The sequence below is a fragment of the Falco biarmicus genome, chromosome 3 (genome assembly GCF_023638135.1).
Source record: "Falco biarmicus isolate bFalBia1 chromosome 3, bFalBia1.pri, whole genome shotgun sequence".
NCBI classification, from domain to species: domain Eukaryota; kingdom Metazoa; phylum Chordata; class Aves; order Falconiformes; family Falconidae; genus Falco; species Falco biarmicus.
The window spans coordinates 116,111,398-116,138,835 of record NC_079290.1 but is presented as its reverse complement, the minus strand read 5'-3'; the positions used below and the strand labels follow the sequence as shown (position 1 = coordinate 116,138,835).

At 49.0% G+C, this 27,438-nt stretch overlaps 1 protein-coding gene and 1 long non-coding RNA gene across 3 annotated transcripts in view; one reads left to right on the top strand and one right to left on the bottom strand.

Moving 5' to 3' along the window:
- GRHL3 (grainyhead like transcription factor 3) overlaps nucleotides 1-9,223 on the top strand; it is a 29,641-nt gene extending 20,418 nt beyond the window's left edge. Inside the window, exons 11-17 of the mRNA XM_056333835.1 lie at nucleotides 556-634; nucleotides 1,028-1,161; nucleotides 2,006-2,040; nucleotides 2,750-2,838; nucleotides 2,983-3,068; nucleotides 4,207-4,271; nucleotides 8,587-9,223. Coding sequence (XP_056189810.1) covers nucleotides 556-634; nucleotides 1,028-1,161; nucleotides 2,006-2,040; nucleotides 2,750-2,838; nucleotides 2,983-3,068; nucleotides 4,207-4,271; nucleotides 8,587-8,701 — 603 coding nt within the window. The 3' untranslated portion in view covers nucleotides 8,702-9,223. The remainder of the gene's footprint in view (nucleotides 1-555; nucleotides 635-1,027; nucleotides 1,162-2,005; nucleotides 2,041-2,749; nucleotides 2,839-2,982; nucleotides 3,069-4,206; nucleotides 4,272-8,586) is intronic.
- Nucleotides 9,224-12,028: 2,805 nt separating this feature from the next.
- Nucleotides 12,029-27,438, bottom strand: part of LOC130146089 (uncharacterized) — a 16,268-nt gene continuing 858 nt past the window's right edge. For both annotated transcript variants that reach the window (XR_008820760.1, XR_008820759.1), the window contains exons 2-5: nucleotides 21,715-21,816; nucleotides 17,883-20,965; nucleotides 16,743-16,902; nucleotides 12,029-15,305 (exon numbers count right to left, since the gene is read on the bottom strand). This is a non-coding gene — a long non-coding RNA (uncharacterized LOC130146089). The remainder of the gene's footprint in view (nucleotides 15,306-16,742; nucleotides 16,903-17,882; nucleotides 20,966-21,714; nucleotides 21,817-27,438) is intronic.

Genomic DNA, 27,438 nt, shown 5'->3' with positions numbered 1-27,438 from the left:
TGTGTGGTGACTCCAGGAGAAAAAAAAGAAAGGTTGTGAGAGTCTGGAACAGTCAGGGCTGAGGAACAGAGGTGGTTAGCCACCTCGGCTGAGTAAGCACAGCAAGGATGTGTCTGCACTGCTGAGGCTTTGTAGAACAGTCTCATTAGAAAGTTTTCCCCACATCAGACCTACATGGGATTGTGCTTCATAATAAACTCTATTTTTGACAAGTCTTTAAGCAGCAGAAGAGATGAGAATCTCATTAGAGCTTCTTCCCCTCAGATATGTTCCCACAGAAAAATTTCTCTCAGCTATTTTTGTCTGCACCTTTCATTTTTAAAAGCAAGTTTCATTTTTGTTGTTGGGTTGGTTTTTTTTTCATTTCTAAGTATCAGAAAGTTCTGGGTGGCCTGTAGGTTTCTGAGATGAGCAGTTTTGAATAAAGGCTGCCTTTACCTTAGCGTGCTTACCTCCCAGAGATGGTCAGTACACCCTCTCTTGCCAATGTCAGAACTGATTTTTTCTTGACAATGTCAGAACAACGTCCTGATTTTTGCCTTATCTTCCCCGCAGGGAGCAGAGAGGAAAATGCGGGATGACGAAAGGAAACAGTTCAGAAGGAAAGGAAAATGCCTGGACTCCAATAACAATGGTCAGTGCTAGTGTTTGTTACCTGATCAGAAGGGTGTTGAAATCCATGTAGGCTTGTCCGTTAACTTCCACAAGATCTGGCCCTGGGTATTTCCAAGCCTGATGAAATCAGCACCATTCAGAAATAGCTTGTCAGTCAGGTCTGTGCCTGGGCTCCTACCAAAGCCCTTCATTAACACTAATCAACCTTGCCGAATTGTCCCGGGGTCTTGGCAGGGAGCCTTCCCGAGGGGAGATGGCACTGGGCGAGCCCTTGAGACCTGGTTCTGCAGGGTCCCATCTTTTTTTTAATACTTCTGTTGGGCGGCCTTGGGCAGGTGCTTTCCCCTCTCTGCATGTAGTTGCCTCTTAACATGCCATCTGAACTGAGATGAACTGGACTTTCCATCTGTAGGTCTGAAAGGCTGTTTGCTCTCTGGCTTCAGAGGGAATGAAATCACGTTCCTGAGGCCAGAGACTGACCTCGAAACCCAGCCAGTCCTGTTTATCCCCAACGTCCATTTTTCAAACCTGCAGAGGTGTGGCACGGTAAGTCCCTTCAAAAAAACAACCAACCTCTTGCCCTCATCTGTCACCCCTGTCATTTTCAAACTGATCGGTCCCCCAGACATGACTTGTGTTATGTAAAAAAACCAAACCAAACCACAATTCTTCTGTGGAAATGTGGTGAACTTGAAGATGTAGCTGTCAGGAGTGGCCTAGATAGTCATGCAACAGTGATGGGCAAGATAACCCTTCCAGGTTCCTTCCAGCCCGATATTCCTGTGGTTTACAGGAATCACCTGCAGCTTCCAGAGGACTGGAGTGGTAGCAGAAAGTAAACTATAGAAAAATGTGACTGTTTCAGTCCCTGCATGTGTGGGACATCTCTCACTTGTCCTCTGCCCCAGTCTGTCCCCTTGAGCCTAAGGAAACCCAGACCCAGCGTCCTTCAGAGCTCAGCAGTATTCCTGCAAGCAACAACTGTCTCAGTTTATCAAAAAGGGGGGAAAAGCCACCTCTGACAACACTGTAGCATCCTGTTGTAGTGGCCGCTGTACTGAGGTATCGGCATCAAAACCAGGGACTAGAAGAATTCTGGTTTACAACCAAAGAACTTGGTCCCAGATCCCAAGCAGGTTGTGAGATTTGACCTGCTTTTGGGTCTAGCTAGATGTGTTAGGCCTCTTCCAGGCAGTGGAGGTTCTTTATATCAGGTTTAATTTAATCTAAGAAACACATAGGGATGTTTGGGTTTAATTGCATAGGAAAACTGATGGACTGGGAGGTGGGAAATCATGTTTAAAATGTGCCCGTGTTGCCTTCCCCAGCTTCACTGGCACACAATGATACTGTGCAAACTGAAAGATTGATGTTTCCTTTCCATTTCAAGGTTCTCCCTCCTGCTGTTCCCAACTCTGCAAACAGGTAAGGATGCAGCAGGTTGTATTGCCCATCCACCAGCTGCTTTGGTTCTTTGGGTATGGGATATATGTGGGATATATACATCCACGGGCAGTATATATCTACAGGTGTAAAGTAACATAGCATGGTGTCTCCCTGATGCCCCTGAGTGTCAAAATATGTGTTAAACTTTGGCCTAGAATGGACTCAAGGGATGCAGAAACACGGATACATTCCTTTCCCTATCGGTGAGCCACTCCAGCATGAGTGTGGCCATGACCGTCCCGCTGTTCTTATTGAGACAATGTTGGAAAGGGCAGGGGAGGAAGATCACTGAAGGATTTGAGTAACCAGAGACAGATACTGCTGTAAAATAAACTGGAATGAAGCAGAAATCACACTTGTAATGTGTCTGGAGTGGGGAGAACCAGTAGTTGCCCTGGGCTTGATCCGCTGTCCGGTGATATCAACACAGAAACAATGACATGAAGGTGCAAAAGGCTTTTGATTATGATGTGATCCCAAAACCACTGCCTGTGCGCACTGACGTCCCTGTATGTGTTAGGCAGGAAGTTGCAACTCTGGTAGAGTTGCTGTAATTACAAACCCGATATTTAATTGCTGAATGTTTGTTGGAGTAATTGGTTGTTCAATCAAAAGTTCAATTGCTGGAATTGTTTTGTTTGTTACTATTGTTCAGTCTTCTTGAGAGCACTGTATTCCTTTTGCGTAGGCTGCCCTTAAAACGGAGTGGGGCCTCATTCACGGACGAGTTTGACCCGATACCTCCAAAACAGACCAAGGAAGAAGATCCTCAGAGAGGTAGCCCTTGGGATGGGAGCTCTTCTTGAATGCGGTGGCCCATTTGATTCAAGTAACCTTGGATCTGGAATGACGTGAGGCCACGTGGCTCTGAGCGCACGCTGTGAGGAGCCCTGGTTCAGTGCTGTGCTTTGTCTCTTGCAGTCCTGTTGTACGTGCGGAGGGAGTCAGAGGAAGTGTTTGATGCTCTCATGTTGAAGACACCAGATCTCCAGGGCCTCAGAACAGCTGTAAGTGTTATCAAAACACTCGTGGCACATGAACAAATGGCAGATAAAAGGGCAATGCCACGTGGTATATAGGAAGCTGGACATAAGTCTGCTTATATCTCGTGTCTGCTTTCTCTTGAGAATGGAAATGGAAATTGTGAGCAGCAGGTGAATTCTGCCCACAGCTCCTGGCACAGGCTGTGTGTTGCTAGAAGAACACACCTCATGGCAAGATGTTTTGTTCAGATCACACTGTAAGTCTCCTCTTGTGAAAACACATTCATGTTTTCCATTGTAAAACATCCTTTCCATTCTCAAGGCTGTAGATGTGCAATCTGAAGCCGATTCTGGCCTCATGCTGGAATTCCCTGTGCTGTGTTTGAGGAGCACACTGACATATTTCTGTGATGATTATCAGCAGCATCTCTGATAACCCCCCTGTCTTTGGAGATTGCTGGGAAGGAAACAAACAATAAACCTCCCAGATTTGGGGTGGCTTTATGGCTGCACTTTAAGCTCTGTTGTTTTACAAACTTTTAAAAATAGAGAGTTTGAAAAATGTCAGCACGGAGGATTCTTTGCCATCTTCTCCCTCCCCCATCCCTCACCACAAAGAATCAAAAAACCTCTACAGAAAATGCGTGTGAAAAAGCTTCAGAACTCCTGTCACCCTAAGGCCGTAGCTGTGCTTGCCTGAGAGAGTTCTGGAAAGCTTTGCCATCAGCCAAAGCAAAAGCTGCCGTCAGAGCAGCCACAGCAGCCACGGCCAAACACCTCCTGCAGTTTCTCTCACCTTTGGATGCATCAGCAGAGGAGGAGCTCAGCAGGCTCTTTGCCCAGCAGGGCGAAGCATCAAGGCCCAAACAGGCCAGGGAATGAGAGGAAGAAAATGAGGATTGTTCCCAGGGTTCCTGGCCTGGCAGTAGCCATCAGAAAGAGAACTGAGGCCAAGCCGCAGCCCGTCCGTCTGTCCGCCCACTGCCAGCCACAGCCATGTTCAAATCGGCCCGTTCAGGCCATTGCTTCGGCCCGGTTTTCTCAAATAAAAGGGACGGGGAATCCTTTGCTGCCAAATACCCCTGGCTTGGTGTTATCTTTGATTTTTATCATAGGAATTTCATGTTACAAGTACAAAGAATTGCCATGTTTTCTCTTACAGATTTCAGAAAAATATGGGCTTCCTGCAGAAAGCATTTACAAAGTCTACAAAAAATGCAAAAGAGGGTAAGCTAATCTCTCATCTGCTTTAATGCTGTGCCTCTAAACCCCCATTCTCTTTGGTACCCTGCCATAGGCTGAAATAGACTTTTAACAAGATAATAAAAAGTGAAGCCATGTGACTCTGTGCTATTTGGAGCATATAAAACTCAGATCTTTCTGGGCTTTAAAGATTTGGGATAATGCTTGTTTGTATTATATGTTTGGAGTGTAAAGTCTCCCAAGGAAAGGAAGTTGGATGAAGGAGGAATTGTTTGGGTAGTTTAATGGGTGATCTTTTGTGCCTCAGTCTAAAAGCCTGAGGTTATGGAGAACTTATCTTACTGCCATCAGAGAGGTATAAATGTTTGCTTCTCCAAATCGAGTGCCTAAATGTCCCTGGCTCAGAAACAGACTGTACCAGCTAAACAGCAGCATGGGTGGCCTTGGTGGAGGAGAGGGGATTGCTGAAAGGGGGGCGTCTGTCCCCAGCTTTGCCATCCCAGCCCCAGCCCAGGGAGGTCAATAGGAAACCTCACACTCCCTTTGGGAGGTGCTGGATCAGACCCTTCTGGGCACTGGTGGCTCCCGCGCGGCCCCAGTACAGAAATGCAGGTCCTGCTTGAGGCGCCTGCCAGGCGCTGCTGAGACCAGCACAGCTCTGGGGGGTGACTGAGGTCTGCAGCAAATGTGAAATGGCTTCTCAGCTTCCTCGTGGTGTTGATCAGCGAAGGATCCACGTGCATCTCCCCCGTGGCTGACAGGGAATGGTGCGGGTCTGCGTGAGCTGAGAACCAGCTGCTGGTCTTCCGCGGAGGGCAGTAGTCCAGATGTGGGGCCAAGTGCTACTTTCAGAAACGTTTTCTGGAGTAAGAACTCCCTCTGGTTCTCCCCATCTCTGGCAGCGAGTTCTCCCTTCAGCTGACAGAAAGGGAACGAACGACTCATCAACTCTCAAGCTTATTTTCATAAAGCTGAACCTGGAGCCTTTCTTGCAGAGCGAGCGCGATGTGATCGGGCTCTGCCAGCAGCGGTGACTGCCTGGGAGATGAACTCATTGTTGTTGCTGGCCCCGGTCCAGGGTTTGAGTCTGAGACAGAAGAAGAGCAGGGCTGGTGCCGTCCCGCGTTGGGCAGCCCTGCTGTTCTCACTAGCTGGGCCCCCCGGCCCCGAGGGGTCCCCTGCGTAACGGGACGAGGGAACAGAGCCCCTGGGAGCCGAGGGTTAGTCCAAAGTTCTGCTTCTGCCTCTGCTTTCTGGTGACAGTGCAGTGAGAAGGTCCTAAAGCTCCTTGGGTGGCATCTTCCAGCTCATTTGGTGCCACCATAACTCGGTCCCCACGGGACTCAGCCTGTGTGCCTGGAGTGGAGCGGAGCTAAAGTGAGGCTGGGGGCAGCTGCCGGGTGGGAGCAGACGAGGCCGTGGCTTCTCCTCCACGCCTTGATGTGGTGCCACTGAACTGGGAAGCTGTAACACCCCCCCCCCCCCCCGCCTCTAAATCCACAACTGAGCAACCTTCCCCCATTTAGGAGGGGTTCTAGATATGGTCCTAATTTTAAGATGATGGATGAGCTATAGGGAGGTACCCAACTTTGTCAGGAGGCTCATCCACCTGCTCCTGAACTGCTCAGCGTTGTCAGATGCTGCTCATCCACTAGCCCCAGAAATGGAAATTTTCTCCCCAAAGAAAAAAAGCAACACTGGCAGCCTGAGGAGAGGGGTTGCCCCCAGACCTCCAGCTGCGGAGCACCTCGGGCAGCTGGTGGCGGAGCACAACTGCAGAGGACGGGGGTGGTGGATGGTTTATTATCACAGGTTCAGGATTGAGCCAAAACTCCGGTGTGTCAGCTGTGGCGTGGCGTGTGATGTGACCATCACAGGTCATCAGGCTGTCAGCGGGCAACTCCTCGCGTAACTCCAGCTGGGCTGCAGTTTTCTGAGCCAGCTGATTGTGAGCATCTGCATGGCAAGAGATCCAAGCAGGGATGAGTTTGCAGGTGGACCAGGAAATGGCAGCGCTTCAGGGGAGAGGCCACCTCTACTTTGTTTTGCTTTGGTTTGGTTCATTACTCGATCTGATAAGTAGTGAATGTTATTTAATAACGATCGGGAAGGAAAACAAACAGATGTCCTTTCCATCTCTTTCCCAAAACGGAGGAGCAGAGAGGTGTCTAATGCAAAGAAAAGGCAACACCTGGAAATGAAGATGAAAAAAAAGAATAAATTTGACACCTAGTTTAATGAAAGCTGGACGTGACTGATGCCACAGCTTATGGCTGAAGGTGGGAGTCATACAAGATTTTCTCTAGTCTGCTAGATGGTGGGGTCAGATGCTGTTTCCTGCTCCCCCAGATTTCATTTTCCTTTGAATATCTTATCCTCTTGCTCCACCCTAAACAATCCTCTCTTGGTAATTACAGCTTGAGGGTCAGATCTTCATCTGGTGTAAGCTAGTGAAGCTCACCGGTGCTACCTGGATTTCAGAGGTGAGGACCTGCTGTCAGCCATGGGCCTCCTTCGTGTGATGAGCTCATTCAGATGAACTTAGTCTCAGGGTGACTCAAGAGCAATAATAAGTAATTTCGTATCTTGGTGAGGTTTGGTCTAGAAAAACAATACAGGGCTCGGATTCCTCATCAACGCTCCCTTGAATCTTTTGTGGTTGAGAAATCAGATGGAAGTGCGGTGGCAGGAGGTACAGGTGACTTCTCCGGCTTCCTGCTCTAAGCTAGCCAGCGATGACTGGAGCCGCTCTGTTGCAAGGCTTTTTGTGACAGCCCACCCTTGGGAATCCGCACTGTCAGAGGCTGGCATCCCTGGGATCCCCGGCTCGGGGACCTGGGCCCCTCGCCCCGCAGCAGCCCCAGCACCGCTGCTGGCCGGTGCCGGGGGTGAGATGATTCACCAGGGAGCTCCGTGGCTGGTGTCAGCACCTGTGCCAGCCTCCCCCTGCGCTGGGTGCGATGCCCTTCCCCAGCCGCGCCGTGACAGAACTGCTAGCCTGTTGGTGAAGGGGTTTGTGTCTCAGCGTCAAGCCCTGGGACGTGGCTCACACCAGAACAGGCTGGACACGAGGACACAGCTCCCACCTTCCCCCCTGAAGTTGGGCACGCTGGGGCAGGGCTGCCCTGCGCCTGCCCGCGCACGCTGGGATCACACGGGCAGGTGCCGGTCGCTGAGCCCGGTGTGGCTGCGCTGACCTCCGAGGCGTTGCTCGGGGGGACAGCGGGGGCCCCGTGTTTGTGCTTGTTAAGCCGTTAGGTTTGTTAGATGCTCAGCCTTTTCTTTTTCTGTTTTTAATCTTGGCTTGTGGAGCATTGCACAATTAATGCTATTGCCCCATTAATGACCCCAGCAGGAACCTGGAGGGGATGTGCTTTCTGCAAAGAAAGATAATTTGTTCTCTTTGTTTCCTCCAAACAGTTACAAATTTCACGTCTGATTTATGGGAACACAGTGGGGCGACGCAAAGCTGCCCCGTTACTCCCATCACAGTGATGAGGGGCTCTTGCCTGGCACAGAACTGCAGCCTCAGGTTGAAATCAGCTGTTGAAATGTTTCCTTCTCCCCGCATCTCCCGTGTAGTTGGTTCCAGAAGCGGTGTGATCCGCAGCAGGGCTGGAGGTGTGCCCTTGGGAATTCAGGAGTTCAGCCTGCCTGCGTGTGTTCCTCGCGGAAAGGGCTCCCAGGCAAGGCTCAGGGCACGTCTGCATGGGAGGTTGTTCTGGATATTCCATTCCAAACCACTTCCAGCCATTCCCAAAGCAGTCTCAGCTTGTTCCGAATAACGCAGCCCTACAAGCATCCAGGCAAGAAGCGAGGAGTGAGCAATTCTGCTCTAAATTCACACCCTGCCATAATCCAGACTAATTTGCCTGTGGAGCAAACGCTGGGCCTAGGCATGTCGAGGGTAGAATTGCGAAAAGCTCTGCAGGATGTTCCTTTTGTGTTGTATTGTGGCTTTAATTAATTAATCGTGGCTGAGCCCCTCAAATTGGGGAGGGTGGATGCTGCAGGGCTTTCTTCTTCCTCCCCGGGGCCATGACTCCCGGAGCAGCCTGGCAGCGGCCAACCTGCCCGGTGGGCAGGCAGCAGGGAGCGCGGCTGCGGTAACGCCACGCTGATCGATAGCAGGGTGCTAACGGCGGGTTTTAATGGGAATTTTGTGCGGAGGCATTTCAAAGAGGGCCACCCCCATGCCATGAGGCTTTGCCGGTGATGTGATTTCCCACTCGTGACAGGGGATCCCGGGTGTGCGGTGACACCCAGCCCTCCCGAGCAAGCCACTCCGCAAACCTTTCCACATGCCTTGTCTGACCCAGCCGTCCTCCCTCTCCCGTAGGATCCTGGTGAACATGGACAACAACATCATCCAGCACTACAGCAACCACATGGCCTTTCTCCTGGACATGGTGGAAGCAGAGAACAAGTTCCAGATCATCCTCAAGGAGCTATAAAGAGCCGCAGGCAGCACTTACTGGGACTTCTCTCAAAGCCGGCAAGTTTGACCCAACAGAACTCAGCCTCGTGCCTCAACTGGTTGCTTTTACTTGAATCCCCGGCCTCTGGGGAGGGCCCCGCCTCGGGCCAGGCCGGAGACTGCTTGGAAGATCTGTTATCGATGTGAACGTGGAACTTCTCTCTGTTGAGTTTATTATTATTATTATTTTTTATTTTATTTTATTTTATTCCCTTCTGGCGATGGGCCTGACCTCCTGTTTCACAGCTGGGAACGCGAAGCTACACTAACACGGCTGGCAGAGCTGGGCAGAGGCAGGGACGGCCGCTGCGTGCTGTCTGCCTTGGCCCGGGGCTGCTGCCACCCCGGGCTTTGGCTTTCTCCCACCCCACCAGTCACGCAGAACCTTCAAACCATTTCCAGCTGGGCTGAGCCCGGCACTGAGCTTCTCTCTGTCCACAGAGACTTTCACAGATGCTTTTAAAACTCCCTGTTAAACGGACACTGCCTGCTCCCCCGCCCCCCCGCCCCCCCCCCCCGCCGTATTTCTGGTTGTAAATACCACAAAGGCCTCCATAGCCCTTGTTTATACATTTCTGATGTATTGTTCCTTTTATATTTTATATACGGATAAATATGCATCGTTTTATATTTGACTCAGTATGGTGACACAGCATTTCAAACACAGGCTGCTTCACATTTCTCTGTGAACTCCTTTTGTAACTGTGTTGTTGGTTTTGTTGTTTTGGATATTCCGTAGTAATAAAGGTTCAAAGACGGAAAGTGACCTGTTTTCCCCCAGCTCCGGAGGCCGGAGTCGGGAAGGGCCGGGCAGGAGCCAGGCAGGGAGGTGACCTCAGAGGCACAGAAAGGACTCGAGGCTGGTGGAGCACCGCATGCTGCCCAAGCACGAGGGGTTTGTCCCTCTGAGCTGTGAAGGGCTGAGAGACGGCAAGTGCTGCCGACCTGCTCGCCTCTGCGCCTCTGCTTCCACCAGCGCACGCAGCCCAGCCAGGGCTCTCCCCATTCCGCCACAGACGTGCCGGCACGGTGCTGTGGGTGGCTGGAGGTTCCTGAGCGGTTCTAGGCACATCCCTTTGGTGGAGGGATTACACAGATTTGGTGAAATTTTCAGTGAGTCAAAAATGCCCTGGTTTGCTGCTGCTGGCAGGAGGCGCAGCTCAGCCGTGCTGCCCTCCACGTGCTGCTCCTCCTCACACCGGCTCGCTCTCACACCAGTCCCTCACCCTGTGCTAAAAGCTTTGCAGCTGCTTCCCATTTAGGTTAAAAAAACACCAAGGGGAGCACTGATTTTCTAATTAACCCTCTGACCAGTGAGAAGCGGGGCCTTTCCTCCTCCTTCCTCTTCATCCTCTGCTTTTTCTGCCCATGTCAGAGCTGCACCTGAGTCCCGTGACTGGGAAGGAGCAGCACCGCTCCCACTGGGAAGGGGTTTTCACAATGTGGAAACACATCAGGCTGGTGAATTTTGGATCACTTCAGTGTCGTTATCACGATGAGGAAGGCCTCTCAGATAAGTCTGAAGGCTTATCAACCTCTGATGATCTCTCGGCACTCTGTGCTCCTTCGTCTTCGTATCACAAACTCTTTCAGCAGGATTTCTCCGCTGCAGCGTTCACGCTGTGAGGCTGCACCTGCAGCTTTGCTACAGCAGGATTTCAGTCCCAGTTAAACGTGGGCACACCAGGAGCTCCCGCTGCTGAGCATCGATGGCTGTGACACCCGGGAATCCCCTCATCTCCCTGATGCATCAGGTGGGCGCAGGGGCTCCGTGCAGCAGCAGGACTCTGCGCACAGGGCTCATCCTGCGGAGGGTGAAGAGCACTCGCTGCTCAGGTGAAAGCAGACACTTCCCACTGCCTGTGGCAGAGGGAGCGCCCAGCCCCTTCGAGGCGAGGGGGCAGGTGGCTCAGGGCAAGCACCGCGTCCTCCGCGCCATTGGAGAGGCCTGAACGCCAGGGATCGGTACAAAGAGCAGACGGGCAGTGCTGGCAGCACCGTGGTGGCTCGCTCAAGGTTTCTGCAGGGTGCTGGTGCTCTCCTCAAGGAGCTGCCGTGCCCTGGCGGAGGCTGGGGCACCGGGGAAAGCCCCTGGTGGCGGAGGCGGGATGCTGTGCTGGTCTCGGGGGGCTGCAGGCAGCTGGGGGGTGTTTTGTGTGTGTGATTTTATGGGCTTTTGGTGGCCTCTTGTCCCTCAGTGAGTTGTTCTAAAAGTCTGATCTTGGGGGTAACTTCATACCAGTGTAAACACAGCGCGAGCCGTCTGCTTCTCAGTTACGCCAGCCTAACGCCATTGACTCTAGTAGCCTTACTCCAAATCTACACCAGCAAAAATCAGCTCGCGTTGTAACTTTAGGCTCCCAGCAGCAGAGCGATGGATTTTGCTGGATTTTATGGTGGTCGTTTCACACTGGCTACGAGCCTGTCCTAAGTTCTGCTGGGTGAGAGCTGCCCTGGCTGGAGCTTTGCATGTCCACCCAGCACAGACTCCTTCCTCCCACCTCCTGCTCGTGGGGCGGAGGCAGAGAACCAGGTGCTTTTCTGTGCTTTTCTGGGTAACCTGCACTCGGTGGGGTTGTAAATCGTGGCTACTCCGGTGTGTGCAGGGAAACGCCGGTTGATTCACGCCAGAGTAAGAGCAGGCACAGTCGCCGCCCCCCCGCCGCCCCCCACCGCCCCTGCCCAGGGTGGGTGTTTTGCTGACTGGCTCAGTATCGTTCATCCCTCCCAGCAAAGGTGAGTTGCTGGAGCGGTTGCGTAAAGCGGAGCTCCCAAATATGTGAAAGCATTCTTGACTCTTTGCCTGGAGCCCCCCAGCTCCTTTTGAAGATTAAGATACGAGTGATGAAGGCGATTCACCTCGGAGCGAACAAAGGTCGTGTGAAAGTATGAACCCGCTTGTGTTTTGCAAAAGGCTCACGCTAACGAATGAGAGCAGCTTCCTCGGAGCGGCGCCTGCTCCGGACACCCGGCAGCTGCTTTGTGCTGACTCTGGTCAGAAACGCTCAAATCATCTGGCTTGTAAAACGTGCCCGGCGGGCGCACGACGCAGGGTGGCCGGGCACACACGCACCGCCGAGGTTCGACACGTGCTTGCACAGGCGCCGTCCTTCCGCGGCCCGACGGCCCGGGCAAGCCCCAGCGTCCAGCCGCCAAGGGAGCAAGCGGCGGGGGTGCGGGATGTGCCCACGCTTCTGCCCTCCTTCTCCCACGCTTCTGCCCTCCTTCTCCCACGCTTCTGCTCTCTTCTCCCACGCTTCTGCCCTGATAAAAGGGGCTCCCTGCCAGTGTAACCCCTCCTGTGGGCACGGTCAACCCCCAGCACCGGTTTTCTCTTTGGTGTCTCAGATGGAAACACCAAGAGGAGTTTGGGGGTTTTTTTTGCAGTGCCTGTTAATTGTATTAATTATTCAACATCTACAAAACTGGAAGTTTACAAATCAACTTTAGCTGATGATCGTCTTCCAAAATACAGTACCAAGTAGCGCTAATTAGCTGCTGAGCTCTCAGGGAGCGTGCTGAGGACAAGGCTCTTATTGTTAGCGCGTGCTTTGCAGAGCATGATGGAAGTCCCGTGCGAGGAACCCTGCTCTGGCACCCGCGTTCCGCTGCTCACAGCGCCGGGAGCCATTCCTACCATCGCTGTAGATGAGGGAATACCTCCGGAGTGCGCTGGGCGAGTAAGTGCCTGCAGTGACAGAGGTGCATAAAAAAGAAACAGAAACACAGCAGCTCGTGAGCTGGGTTGTGCAAGAGCTCTGGTATCCCCAGTGCTGGGTGGGGGCTGTGCTCCTCACTTCTACAACCACCACCCAGTTTCTATGTCTTTATTCATGCTTATTCATTCCTTGCATCATCAGCCAAGCAGCTGAGGCTCTTGGTGTGTGGTGTGGTTCTCCATCACTATAAAGGGAAAAACAGCATCCTGTGTTTTGTTAGGACACCCACGCGTTGTGTTTGGAGATACCCAACACAGCACCAGAGCATCAGAAAGGATCAAAGGCAGAGGAGCATGAAACTGTCGGCATCTGTTCCGCAGTGTGGAAAGCTTTAATGAAGTCGGTGAGGGTCCCCGGGCTCTGCCTGCTCTCCCGTTTCCTTGGGTAGTTCCTTGGATTTGTGTAACTACATTTCTGGTCGGTGAGATGGGTACTAAAACCCTCAGCCTGTGTGAACGTCCTGGTGTCCTCGGCTGGAAATTGTCTTTGGCCATAGAACCGGAGTGGAGCGCTAACGCCTGGTGTGCACAGCCTTCAGTTTCACTTTGGTGTGTTGAGGGTTGTCTTGATGGTGCCTTTGACTGTGACCCCTGTGCAAGGGATCACCCAGAGCTGCTGGAAACACAGAGAGCGCAGCTCCGAAGCAGCCCACGCATCAACAGCTGCTGAATAATCAGCTTTTAATAAAGCTGCTGCTTTGTATCAGCCACCAACTGATTTAATTGGGAAGTATTTTGTCTCACTGCAGTTCTCCTCTGTGGTATGGTACGGAATAGTTCTGTACGCATTGTGCGCTCTGGTGGGCCAAGGGCTCGAGTCGCCTCTAATCTCACGGCTGGGAGTTCTGATCCGGTGGAATTCTCTTCCCCTCTTTTCAGGCTAGAGCGGAAAGGAGATGCAGGGGTTATAGCAACAGTGTGCAGACTGCGTGGATGGCTGCGTCTGTGGTGCTGGTGTCCCTTTGTCCTCGCACGCTGACAGGGTATTGCATGGGCTTCTAATCAAACTGGCACGACAGACTGATGAGAATGGAGGGGGGCGTTTCTCTCCCCTCTGCAGAAGGTGTTTCTCACTCGTTCCCTTCCTCTCAAACGATGTGGTAACGTCCTTACAGCTGTGGGTCAGGCCTTCAGCATGAACCAACTGGCCTGGCTCTGCTCCTTTAGCTGAAACAGCCCGATTTGCGTTGGCTGGGGATCCCAGCCTGGCTTAGTCAGCAGAGCAGCGCTCAGGGAGCTGGCGTGTCGACGCGGCGCGGTGCAAGTCTGGGATATGATCTGGACACGGCTCCAGAAAAGCCCATTACCCCGTCTGTGCTGCCGCGAGGGCTCTGGAGAGACTAATGGCACTAGCATGTTCTCTCGCTGCTGTGGCTGGTACAAAACCTGCAGCTGGGTAAGTTCAAACACTAGAACAGCAGCGTTGCTATTGCCTGCCTTTCCAGCCTTTCAGTGACCTCCCAGAAGGACTTCAGAATCTTAGAAGAAATAAACAGGGCAAGAAATATGAGTCTGACTAACTGAAAAAATCATGTTACTTGCACCTGGCAACAATTAGCCAACGGGCACTGAGGGACACGATCCGCCCAGGCTGAGCCGAGCTCCACCTCCACCCCATGGCAGCTCTGCAGCCACGCAGGAACGGTCTGCTCAGCGCAAGGAGGCTGCAGCAGGATTTGTCCCTGCATCTGCCTCCCCCTTACCCACGCTAACGCCAGGGTCACAATTCGGTGCTGTTCCATGCGTGAGCTGTCCCTTTGGTGCTGAGGAACGACTGTGACCCCTGCCTGCAGGAGCTGGAGGGACTGGTGGGGTGGCTGTAAGTCAGGATGGTGTGTTTAACCCATTCCTCGTAGGTCCCTCCTCCTGCTTCCCCAGGCATTTCCTGATTACAAGCTGAAGGATGTGTTTCTCCCCCCATTTTATTCAGCTTTACGTCAGGAAAGCACTGGTGAAGCCCGTGGAGGACAGGGCAGTCGGAGGGGCACAAAAGCCATGAGATCATGCTGAGGTGCTCCAACGCCGCTCTCCAGCTGGGGTGCGGAGGCTCTCTACTGTCACAAGGCACGCCTTGCCCCCCCGTCCCTGCAAGTGCTCCTCTCTCCCAATCAAACAGAGGAATATTGCAGGTGAAATGTCTGCTCAGAATAATGTGATAGTTTTACACACGCACCAGAACTCACAGAACCTGTTTGTCAAATGTGCTGACAGTCAGTGATGCTTTAATGGCCTTTCCATGGCAAACATGTTGTTTTTTCAATCTTGCCTTTAAAAATAATATTGTAAAATATGGACCAGCAAGCTGGACAAAGAGCTGGTGGTCAGGACTCCAGTGCTGCTTCTGCCACGCTGCTGCTGTGTGGCCCTGTGGATGATATGAGACCATCTAAAGGTGTCAGGAGACACTGTGCTCTCATCTTGGAAGGATTTAGACACTTGCTCATCATAAACCTACTGTCCCCTGCTCACAAAAGGCCCTACGTGCCATGTGCTATGGAATTAAGCGCCTTTCAGAAATGGTGTGTGTCTTTAGGTGCCCATTCGCCTTTGCATGTGAGCTCCGCTAATTTCTGTGCTTCATTTTTTTTCTGCCGTGTGGGCAATAGCGCTGTTTTGTCGCATTTGTGTTTTGCTACCTCGAGTAGTAAGAAATACTTCAGAACAATTCTTACTTCTACCTGGCCCAGGGAACCCTGCCCGTGACGGGCGCTCCGTCCATCGCCCTGTGTTTGAGGTGAACACAGCACTTGAGCAGTCGGGCTTTGGGGAGCCTTTGTAATCCACAAGGTTGTACTGCCCGGGTGAAGGAGGATCTTTACAAGGTGGGATGGCCGGAGCCAAGAAAGTCAAGCAGAATTTCTGCCTGTCAGGAGAAAAAGAGATTTGAGAAACTTGTCCCACACTGATGGGATTTTATGTCTGGAAATAAAAGCCGTGGTTTCTGTTAAACACCCTGGGGAGGTGGGTGCCTAATCCTCCTAAACCAAAATCTTTCGGAAATGATCTGGGGGAAAAAAGGATCCAATTGCAATGCTGTAGACAGCCCACTTTGTTTATTGTAAAATAGAAAGACTTGCCAGTTGTCCAGCCTCTGTAGAGAGCTGGCTGCTGAACTACTCCAGAGCCAGATAGCGCTGACCCCAAGACAGCAATGCCAAATGACTCCAGCTGGGAGATCCTCCCAGTCTCTCTCAGTGACTGAAACAGGAGAGGGAGCAGGCTCTAACCCCAGCAGCTGGGCGTGGGGTGGTTTTGTGTTTTCTGATAACACAGGCTGGCGATCTTCTCTTCTCGTGTTTAATTTGCCCTTTCCTCTAGCCCTCTGTCCTTATCAAATGCCACTTGGTGTTGCTTCCCTCCCAGCCTACAGCTTCCCACTCTTTTTACAAAACCCCTGTTACAAGATCCAGCTGCTGAGAGATGTAGTAAAGATACACCTGTTGGGTAAGGAGAGCCGTGGGCTTTCTCATGTTCTCATTCTTCTCCTTGGTCAGGAATTTATTGTTGATCTTAATCTTAGGCCAGGCAACATCACTGCACGGTGACAATAAATTTACTTGAACAATTTGCTGATGGGCAGATTTATTTGTCTTCTCATAAGGACACCAAGGGGGAGGAGGAGGGAGTTTCCTTTCATGCCTTTTAATCTCTTTGAAACAAGCAGTAGGATGGAATACACGGGAATGGCAGTTCTGGCCCGAAGGAAGTCCTTGAGGCTTTTACAAGCCTCTTCCCAGCTCTAATTCCCAGCCTTAGCAGGGGCTCGGGAAATGCCCATGTTTCATCCATCAGGTTCCTTGAGATGCTGGGCAGCCACGAGCATCCCTCGCCATTCCTGCCCAGTGATTCCCTCATCTGACTCCCTGTGCCCAGTGTGTTCCCCTGGGAGTGAGTTTAGGCCCGGGCAACACAAAAGAAACGCAGCCTAATGCTTACAGCCCGGGATGTGAAGGATCTTTTTCCAGGTCATGCGTGCTCTGGCTTCTTGCTCTGTACAGTGGGGATAAGAAATTACCCCTACATCATCAGGGTGGTGCAGTATTTAATTACTGTTTGTAAATGTCTGCGAGATCATCTGATAAAGGTACCTCTGATACACTGCTCCAGGGTGTTATCAACCCACACTCCCCTCCGAGGCAGTGCACTGTAACACTTCCACCTCGGGGCCAGTTCCTGTAAACCTGTGGCAGTAACTGGCCCCACTGGAGCAGGCGATACAGTGGGACACCGGGATCGCTCTGCTGTCTGATGTATTTTCATATATCCCAGGAAAATGGCACGACTTCCAGGCTGGACTTACCTGAAAGGAGTTTTCTTTGCTTCCTCAGTAGGTTTATGTAGCTGACAGGTTGCAGGCTCTGGGGTAAATCTGTGCCTCCCTGTCAGGTGGGCGGTCTTTGATGTGAAGCGAGATCCCGTGGGAGACACCTTGACGAGGGTATGGTTGATGCTGTAGTGACCTACAAGACAAACAGGAAAGGGATGTAAATACCAAACAAGGCAGCAACGGTGGCACTGAGGAAGGAGAGTGCATCACTCAGTGAATGTAACAGAAGGAAAAAGAACCGGTATAACAGGACTGTGTGAGGAAATCGCTTCTGGATTTAAAAAGTGCTGTCCTGGGCAGAGCTTATTTCGAGGGACACTGATAAGGCAACACTAAACTTTGTCCTGAGCACAGGCACAGAGATATTAGCAATTTTAAAGAATCAAGCAAACAGGAGAAGAACTTGTGTGTGGTATAACTTGTAAGATAAGCTACAAAGCTACGTGCCCTCACACTCCAGGTCTCAAACCTCACCAGGCAATGGGCCAGGAGTAGACTTCTGCAGCTACAGTACTGTGGAGCTTGGTACATTATGCACTAATGTGGCTTCTCCTGAAGCCTCTGGCATCTACACTGAGTTGCGGGGTGTTCTAGTGATTCCTTACAGCTACTCAAAACTGTCAGGATGGTTTCCAGACGGTTGTCTTAGCAGAGGTTCAAAAGGACCTACCCAGAGCTCTTGGAAGGGAGCCCCGCTAGTGTCCTGACACCTGCTTAAATCAAACATGCCTTAAGAAGCTCTGAGTGGCTGAATTTATGTGCAATGGTGCTCTGCACCCTGGAGGATCAGAATCAAAATCACCACCACCATCTTTCCTCCCAGCTCAAGGTTCATGTACATGGAGAAGGCCATTTTGCAAATTTCTCCACATTTAATCCTCTTGTGGTTTTGGACACGACAACATTTCTGGCCAGACAGTGTTTGCTTTGCTTGCAGAAATCCATAGAGGTCTGTTTCACAAAAAGGGCTTGTGGATGCCTTTGAATTGACTTTACCTGTGGGTAATTACCAACAAAGGAAAACCCACATGTAAAATTCAGTTGTCTCCGTTGTGAGTGATTCTAATGATACAGCTGTAGGCAGTATTAGGGCCAAAATCTGGGAGTGCTTACCAATTGTAGGCAGGTCCCTTTGTGGCCCAGCATGCAAAGGTTGCATTTACACAGACGCCGAGGACTTGAAACTCTTGCAGAAAATGTGGCTTTGTGTATTTAGTTGCTGTCTCCAGACTCCTCCAACGTCAGCTCTAAGTGTCTGGTTTGTTCAAGTCACCAGCTGAGCACAGAATTTGAGGCGGCGCTGCCAGGATGCCAAAGGGGCATCTGCATGGCAGAGCCTGGAAAGTGCTACAGAGAAAAGGACATGTGGTTGTGGCTGTCGCCACTGGGACTGCGGGGTGGGCTGATGGCTCTGAGCTAAGGATGACTCAAAGAATCTGTGTTTCAGTTCGTTCAAGCCTGCAGATAACAGCTGGAGTGTTTGTGCCCTCCTGCAGCTTGCAGCAAGCTCGGTGTGCTGCTAGCGGTCCCCGAGATAATTAACTTGGACAGAGGTGCCAAAAATCCCTGGGGGAGCAAGTCACGCTGCTCTTATGGAGCACTCGGATACCTGCTGCAGCCACTGCCCTGGTGCACACTACAGCTCTTTTAAAAATATACATAGAAACACATTTCATCTGCTGCTCCTAAGGAGTCTCACGCTCAAAGTGAGAACTGCTGTCCTTGCAGAGTCAAAAAAACTATGGTGCCAAAGGTTATACGAGTTACCCAAAGTCACAGAATAGATCACAGTGAAATGGGACAAAGGGAAAGGTTCTTCAGCTTTCCAGGATGAAGATTTACCCCCTGGAACATGCTCTGGGATTTAAGGCTTTTTATTATTGTCTGCTGAAATTGACTTTTTCTAATTGGGCTGTAGCTAGAGAAAACATCTAATGGTCGAGGCTAATTCAGTGATCTAAGTGGAAGAGGCCAGTGCAAGCACAAGAGTGGGGGGAGGTAGCAGGAAGACACTTGCACTAAAGATTTAAGCACAAAAAGACTGATGCTTTTTCCCTTGCTTTTTGTTATGTTTCCTATAGTAAGCTGGTAAAATGCCTACAACAGTCACAAGGTTTAGCTGGCTTTATTTTAACGTAGGGTTTGGTCCCAGAGCTGAAGATGGCTTTAAGGACAGCTTGGGACCCTGTTTTCTTGTTTCTTGCTCAATTTTTTTTCTCCAGTATTCATCAGTTTTCTGCTGTCAGTGCTTCAAAAGCAAATCCTCCAGTTACTAGACAAAAGTCTCTAGTAACTTTTTGCTTGAGCGAGAACACTTTGCCCACGTAAAGACTGCAGGATCTGTCCACCTTTTTCTTCTCAGATGTCTCTTTGTCTATAGCCATAAATTATCAGACATTGCCATCTTTTAAATAGATAGTTTCCTGTTCTGCTTCTTGTAGGTTAGATATTATCTCCTACAGTAAATCATGAGTCAGTGATTAATTCAAGAAGGCCGTTCCCAGAAGCAAATTCTTACAATGTTAAAATTAATATGATGTGAATCCATTATAGTATGATATAGAAAATAATTATGGCCTGCAAACTAGTTTAATCAACTTGGAACATGCTGGGGCAGATACTCAGTTGGAGTGAGTCATTATAAGAAAGTTCACAGTCGTAGCGTACAGGTTGTGTGAGCGAACACGATTACCCCATGTCAGCTGAGTCTCGGTAACTCTGTATGTGTGCTCTTTGCACACCCAAATTGTGAGGTAAGATATGTTTGTTTAAAACACCTTTGCTAATGTTTAAACTGTATCAAATTACTAAAAAAGCATGAATTGCTTCAAGAACATGCATGCAGCCAGTTGTCTCAGCTGATGAGTGGCAGTTTATTAAACTTATTAAATTGTGTCATCTTCATTCTGTCTTCAACTGCTACGCAAAGTCATCAAATATTATAAAGAGTCGATGTGCTGTGCCTCACCAAGCAGTGGTTGTAGCTGGCTTTAAAGCGTGGTTTAAAAGGGGACAGCTCACTAGGAAATGGCTGCAATGCAGACACGCTGTGCAGAAAAAGAGAAAAACTCTCTCTGAAGAGTAACAAAACAATCCAAAAGTAATTGAGTATAGCAAGGCACCATTGAAGGGACAGAAAAGAGCCATTAGCAGTGCGTATATTATTATAAGTGATCTGATAATTGTTAATAACACTCCATATTTTCTTAACACCTTTCACATCTCAAAGCATTCTGAATTCCTGTGGACTAACGCTTACAACACCCCAGCGAGGCCTGGTCACAGTGGCATGGGTGGGGAGCAGCTGGCACAGAACAGTTAAGTGCCTTACCCAAGGGTGAATCAGCAGGAGGTTCAGGAACTGAACCTGCAGGCTGGGTCCTTGGCTGATACAGCCTGGCACAGCTCCACAGCGAGGGCAAGGGCACAACCAGGTACAGTTGTGCACGGGAAGACCGGATTCCCAGTGCTGAGGCTGAACCTCGAAACCCAGTACCTGTTAAAGAGGTAACATCCGCCTACCTTGAGCCTCTTGGCAGAAGTTCCCTCTAACCAACCAACACGGGTCAGATTTCTGGGATGAAAACTCATGGGATGCTGTGGGGTCTTTCAGTATCACAGCCTGTGACACGGCAAGGACAGGGGTTGCTGCTCTCCCAGGGTAAGGGCTGTGTTCGTCCTCCCATGGCACTGAAAAGTAACTGCCTGGTGTGCACTCCAAGTTCATGGCAGCTTGGGGGACAGCTGCACCACAGCAGATCGTGCAGAAATACCTGAGCCAGCTTCATGCTTGCTCCGTTAGGCACTGGTGCCAAACTGCCCACAGTGGCACAGACTCCAAACCGGTAAGGCACAGGGCAAGGACCTGGTGCAAAGGTCTGGGCTGTTGCAGGTGCCCTGAAGCTGCACCCAAAGTAGGTAGGTGACACCTAGTTCTAGCGTTTTCTGGAACATCAAATATCACAAGTGTTATACACTAGCTGTGACCCCTCTGACCTTGTCCTCTCTTTACAAATCTACTTATAAGTTATGGATTGGGTGCTGGAGCAAGGATTTTCTTAATCATCCTAGCAATGGGTTGTTGAAACGTGCCACGGTTTCCCTTGCTAAAGTTGATTGGGCTGAAAATGTGGCAAGATCTTGTAGGCGTTTGCAGCTGGATAGTTGGAGATTTTCTTGCATGCAGTGCATGGAACCTGGAAACAGAGGAAGTAAGGAAACTGTCAGTACCTGAGCTGGGAAGAAACTGGGAAGTAACCGAGGCCTGGAATTTACCAAATGTAATTTTTAAGGACAGATCACCTTTTGCATTTTAAAATCATCTGAAACTGCTGGACAGAACTGATGTTCTATGAGATGAAATAGGGGCAAGGGTGACTTTTACAGGTACTATGTTTCATTGTTTTCTTCTTTTTTTGGGGAGATGCTCATCAGCTTCCAAAAGAAACCTTAAGGACAACCTTTACAACTTTTGTTAGAGAGAACAGACCCTGAAATTATTCACTTTAGCTACGAATTTCAGATACTTTAGTACAATATTCTAAATTAAAAGTGTGTGTGTGTATGGATCTTTGGTAAGGCAACAACAGCTCTACCAATTTTGCTTGAAAAGGCTCATGCAAATTTAAAAAGGACCACCTCTGGGGGAGACTGAGCAAAGGAAATTTCAGCCCCAGAAGAAATGTAAAAGATAAGAGCACATGAAAAAGCAGCTTAGAATAGCTGTTGGACTTCCACCTTAATGATAACTGTCTGACAATGAAAATCATTTTCATTCTTGGCTGGATTTTAGAAACATCCCCAATACAATACTAAATAGGTATTGCAGACATAGTCAACAGAGCCAGTTAAAGACCAGACGCGTAGTCCACTGAAGCCAACACAAAAGCACTAGGTGACTTTAGCAGCTTTGGAAATCAGTCTGAAATAAAATGCTTCCTCTTACCCACGAAGGGAAGTATTCAGTTCCTTTCTTTGACAATGAGGTGCTGTTGATCTCTGGGGACTGATGGGTGACACTACAGAATCCTGGACCTCGGTTTTCATTCTAGCAAGAGAAATATTACACGTGTTGACCAAGCTGCATCAGTTACCTCTCTCCCAGGGCAAAGGCAATGAGACACAGGCAGAGGCTTACACTGACGCTAACGGGGCAGCTCCTTTCCCCAGTACATCCCTGCTCTTCATCTTTCTGAGCACAGACCAAAACATACCAGTTCTTTTAGGAATAACTCTGAAAACAGTGATGCTGCAACAGAGCAATTGTCCAAACAGGCCAAATGTGTCCATAGGTGGCTAAACAACTTTTAAACCTTGCTTACAATTGGTCTTACTGGCCCTTAGGGCTGCCAGTTCCACAAATGAACTACTGTTAATGGGTTTTGTTTTATTTGTATATCTGTTGCTGCAAACAGCTTTCATGGCAAATTGCCATCCCCGTTAAACAAATGGAGAATTAACATTGTACATTTACTTCCTTCTTTCAAGTTTAGATTTATTGGGTTTTGGGGATTATTGGGAGAAGCTCACTATTTCATTTTTCTTAATTATCTCACATACATTTCAAGCCATCTTATCTGCCTTCTCTCTGAATTCAACATCTTCAGTGTTTTCAGTCTTTAATGGCACTCTAATGATGATATCTCCTATTTCTAAACTGAGTCTGTTTATGCTGTAGCCTTTTTTTAGAGTTAAGGTGGCCAGAACTAAACATAACATTCCAGCTGAAGGTGTACCAGCAGCCGAGATGATGGTGTTATTGTACTTCCTGTATCATTCTCCAAGTCATCACTTGCACCTCCGAATTTTATGCTTTAATTGCAATTGTGCATTGAGGTAGGTATCTTCATTGTTTCAAAATTATAATCTTTTAATGCAAGTCTCCTGTTGCATGGAAAACTGAGTATTTCTAAGTATGAGGAAGATCAAATTTCTCTACTGTCTGCATGGCAATTTGTATAGACTGGGAGCCACAGCAAATCTGAAATCTCACCTGTAAGATCTGAGTTGGACCTAATTAATTCAGCGTGTGGGCAGAATGCATTATTTGCAGTCACCACACCTTCCCTGACTCTGTTCTCTTTCTGGGCTTTTCAAAAAGAGGACTGGGCAGGATTCTATTTATAGAGCCAAATCAAAACCTGCCTGTGTCATACACGATCCTTCAGCTTTTCAGATGTGGTCCCATGAAGTCCTGAATGCCGTTGGTCACATGCCCTACCTCTGCCAATCCCAGGGAAAAAAAAGCAGGACGTGCATGGTCTGGGACCATACAAAGATGAAAGAAATAGCTTTGTACTAACATAAATGTGAAATTATTTCAGCATGTAGGATGGAAAGAGCTGAAGTTCCTGATCTTTAAGAGCATTCTACCACGATGTGAACTTCATTAATTGTCTTGTCTGCCAGTTACAAATGGAAAATATTCTGGAAGCGCCTGGAATCAACTTAGTTCCTGTTCTGATGACTTCAGAGTTGGATACTGACAGTGATCAGACACCCCCAAAAGAATAGGACGTGCATAACAGTGAGGGAAAGAGAATAGAGGTGCATGGGGTTGAAGAGCAAGGCAATGTGCAGTCAAGAGGACAAAAGAAAATACTTTGGGGTATTATTCCACTCATGCAAAGGCATAGGACTGAATGAAGGGATTTGACTGTGTAGAAGCTTTTGCAGGATCAGAAAGGAGCAGGAAAGATGGAAGGTTAAAAGTGGAGTAGTGGAAGCCTGCATAGGACAAGTACAGGGTTGGTTAAAAACCACCACCCAGACAGGACCTGTGCTGATGCCCACACAGCCGCGGCAACCCTGGAATGACTCGCTCCTCCTTAAGAAACCACCAGAAACAGCAGGGGGAAGAATGGAGGCTCTTGCTCTGCTTGGTCTTGCAAAAGAGTAGACTGAAGGGAAGAATAGCTGGGAGTGGGCAGGCAGTGTTGTCTACTGGAAAAGATGCTGTTGATTTATAGTGAGATCATGGGCGAATCACTTCACCCGTCTGTTTTTCTACCACAGCTGAGCTGTTTCTTGCTACATGTATGGACAAGTGTAATAGTGCTACTACAGTGCTAAAAATAATAAAACCCAAATATGTGCCGCTTCCATTTAATAAACTGGAAGAGCACTGCAAGGAATCAGATCCCAGGTCTCCAGTTCTCACTATTTGTACACATAATCCTTGCAAAATTGGCTTGCCTAATAAAAATGCCACCTGAGTTATAAAGCAGATGGTCACAAATAATCTTTTCCACATATTTTTCTTTGTAGGAAAATGCTTTGGGACAAAACAAAATTTGAGGTGTGTGATGCAACTCTGGGAATTTCAGCAGGGCTGCTCTGACTTACGCTGCGTTTCAGTTTAGCCCCTGTGTGTGATACTCCTAGGATGCCAAACGTACAGAACATTTCTGAAGATGTGGTTTGAGGGCTTGTCCACATGGCGCAGCTATTTTTTATCAACTCCCAGAACTAGAACAGACACTGTGCTGCCCTAGTCTTCAGCTTGCACCTCCACGTGGCCCTGCCATGTGGAAGCCCTGCCACATGCTTGAGGCTCTCCACCCTGGGCTGCATGAACCAGAGGGTTGTGCTGAGGAAAGCAAGATCGGTCCCATTTGCTAGAACTGGCTATTAAAATTGCAGCAGGTTTCCAAAGCAGCTGATAAAAAACTGCATCTGCAAGCTCCATTCCCTGGTGTTGCCCAGGCTTGGCTTCTCTTGCTGACCAGCCTGCTGAGGCTTGGATGGAATCCCGTGCTCAGCCCTGCCCCATAAAGGGGAGTTACTACTCTGGCAGCACATTCTTGATTAGTGCCTTCCAGGATAGCACGTGTCAGGGAAACATCTACAGAGCCCTTCTCCCGTCCAGCGCATCCAGCTCAGGGTTTGGCATGCCCGTCATCACTTCAGTGTTGTTGAAAGTAATTGGAGATTAGACATCTACACGCCCTTGGAAGTTCACCTGCTAAAGTGACTGCACACCTCTGTGCCCTCTGAGTGCTTTGAGTTGTATTCTGGTAGTAGAAGGGGGCATGGTGCTGCAAGGAAAGTCCATCGGCAACACCCCGTGAACGCCAGTGTTCTGGTACCCAGAGGGATCTGTGAAGACAGGAGAAGAGCTACGAAAGTGGGTCAGCTCACCTGTTAGGTATTCTAGGTCAGGTAGTAAGAAGCAAATAAGCTCTTTACGTTGCCTAAATTACAAGTGGATAAACTTCATGTACTGGCATTTATCCCTGACTACCCGGCTAAAGGAATGTGCTTCAAAATGGCTTGTGCTGAAGAGGACAGAGTCAAGTGCTTTTGGGGAGGAAACTAAGTCAGCAGCCCCCAAACAGCCTCGTGTTAATGGACCTAATGCTTCCCCTCCCCTCCCCAGTACAGTAACTTTTCTCTAGGGATAAATCTTAAGAAAGAATCAGCCAAGCCCTTGTGTAGCTTGTGGTTTGGCTTTCTGCCCACTCTGCCCTTCAAGCAGGAAATTCTCAAAGGGAAGGGACTGCTTTGTGAAGCTACCTTAAGACTCTGCCTCTTCTCTTTTAGTCAGAACTTAGCATCAGGTCATCTGGAACTCCTGGAAGCTGACCAGGCAGACTGATGGCGCCTACAGAAGGTATTTAAGCAACGTCTCTACCTTGATCATTTTCCCTCATCTTTTGTCCTTTACGTCCTTGATTGCTGTTATTCAGTCCTGAGATAATGCACTCCTGATATCACCGAGATGGGAGAGACAAGCAAGGAGGAAGAGATCAAAGGAAGGAGAAGAAAGAGAAGATGCCAAAGGCAGAACAAGAAAGAAGATGCCAAATACTTCCTGATTTCCCTACTTTACATACCCGGTACACAAAGTTTCAGAAATTCTTAATATACTTAATTTTCAGAGTTCTGGGGTTACCACGTAGTCACCAGACAGTAGGAGCCTGTCAGCAGGGGCCATGGGCACCCTCGCTCCACCAGCAGAGGAAGCAGCTTGAAAGCTGGATCCAGAAAGCCCAGGAGGCCCTTGGCAGCTGTGAGCATTGGCTGCACTTGAAAAGAAACCCGGCAGAGTGCAGGCTGGGAAAACAGTATGGTTTTAAAATATCTTTCTGCTCCCCTCTGCTGGCCAGATAACAGATGTACCGATGTAATTCCCACAGACCAGGGAAGGATCAGGGTGAAGAACAGCAAAAGATAGGAGGGGTTATCCTGTGCTGTCACTACACAAGCGTTAACTCCACTGATTTCTTTGTATTTGGTCCTGAATTTCAGCGGAATTGCAACACACATCTGTGTGTCCTGGAGAGCTCAAGGTTGGAAATGGGAGCAGGGCTGAAGCCAGGTGGGTGAGAGATGGGCAGATGGTCCAGATGAGGGTGCTGTTACGTGGAGTAATTTCAAGGTTTAAAGCAATAATATTGCATTTACCGTTTTCCTCATCCTGTTATCGGTTGTGATTACAAAGTGAATTTAACAACCTTGATCTCAACTTAGTTGCTATCCTTGTTACAAAACTGGATCATTAAGAGTTACAAAAAATTCAGAACAAAGACATAAACGTCAAACATTTTTGTCACTCGGTTACACTGAAATCTCTTTGACTAAGAATTAAATCCCTTTTTTCCTGAGTTTGTCGTTACTTTCCTATGGTGTTTGTAAGGACTGGAGGAAATCTTGAAACCAAAAAGGAACAGCCAATGATAATAAAATTCTGAATATGGAGATACAGAAAACATGTAACTACAATGCCAGTTTTCATTTTAAATAGGTCGTGTAAGTTAAAGGCAAAACTAACATTAATGCAGTATTCAAGTCAAGAAATCAGCAGTTATTTCTGCATTTAATTTCCCTTTTTTATTTAAGAAGCAAAGGGGGAAAAAAAGCCCTTCGAAGCACTGTGTTTGATGAATGGGCTTTAAGGGTGACTCAGTGCTGTTAAATCATTTTGCAGATTGCCCTCATTTACTAAGTCAGGCATCTTAACCACTCGCTTCACAACTGGCAACTCACAGAGAGGGGCTGACTATCTCTAAACTGAAAATCTGAGGAAAGATGCTGAGCACCCCAGCTCCTGCAGAACTCAGACACTATGCTGCCTGGTGTCACCCAAGAAGTGCTGCGCTTTGCAGGCCTGGAATCAAAGGCCTTGTCTCGGCAGCATCCTTGATTGCCAAGAGACAGTGAGGTGGAAGCTACTATAAGTTTTCAAATTGCATAATCTCTCACAGACACAATAAAACCACGGATATTTCATCTAATTAAGCTCTGGTGTTATTACTACCGGTCACAGGGCTGCACCGGCAATAGTGCTACATTTGGAAAGTTTAAATGTTAGCTCCATGAAAATTTAAGCGTGCTTCTTACCAAGTACAGGTCTTAAGCTGAGCTCTGCAATTAGGGGGAAGGTTAGTGCAGGGAAGAGGTCTGAAGTAATTGCTAGTGACAGGCCTCTTACAGGGGTGGTGTCCAGGCCAAGGAGTTGGTTAGTGCCACAAGGGAGCCAACAGCAAACTTTCCACTGTCTTGCACAGCAACAGGGATATGGTTTGATAGCGTTCCTTATTCCCTTGTGCTGGTTTGTCCCCAAGGACATAAATTCTGGACCTGCAACACCTCTAACTGGCTGTGGGTATAAAGTTTCACTGGCCACTTCCTCATCACTTATTAATGAATCCTTGCCATGCTCTGAAAG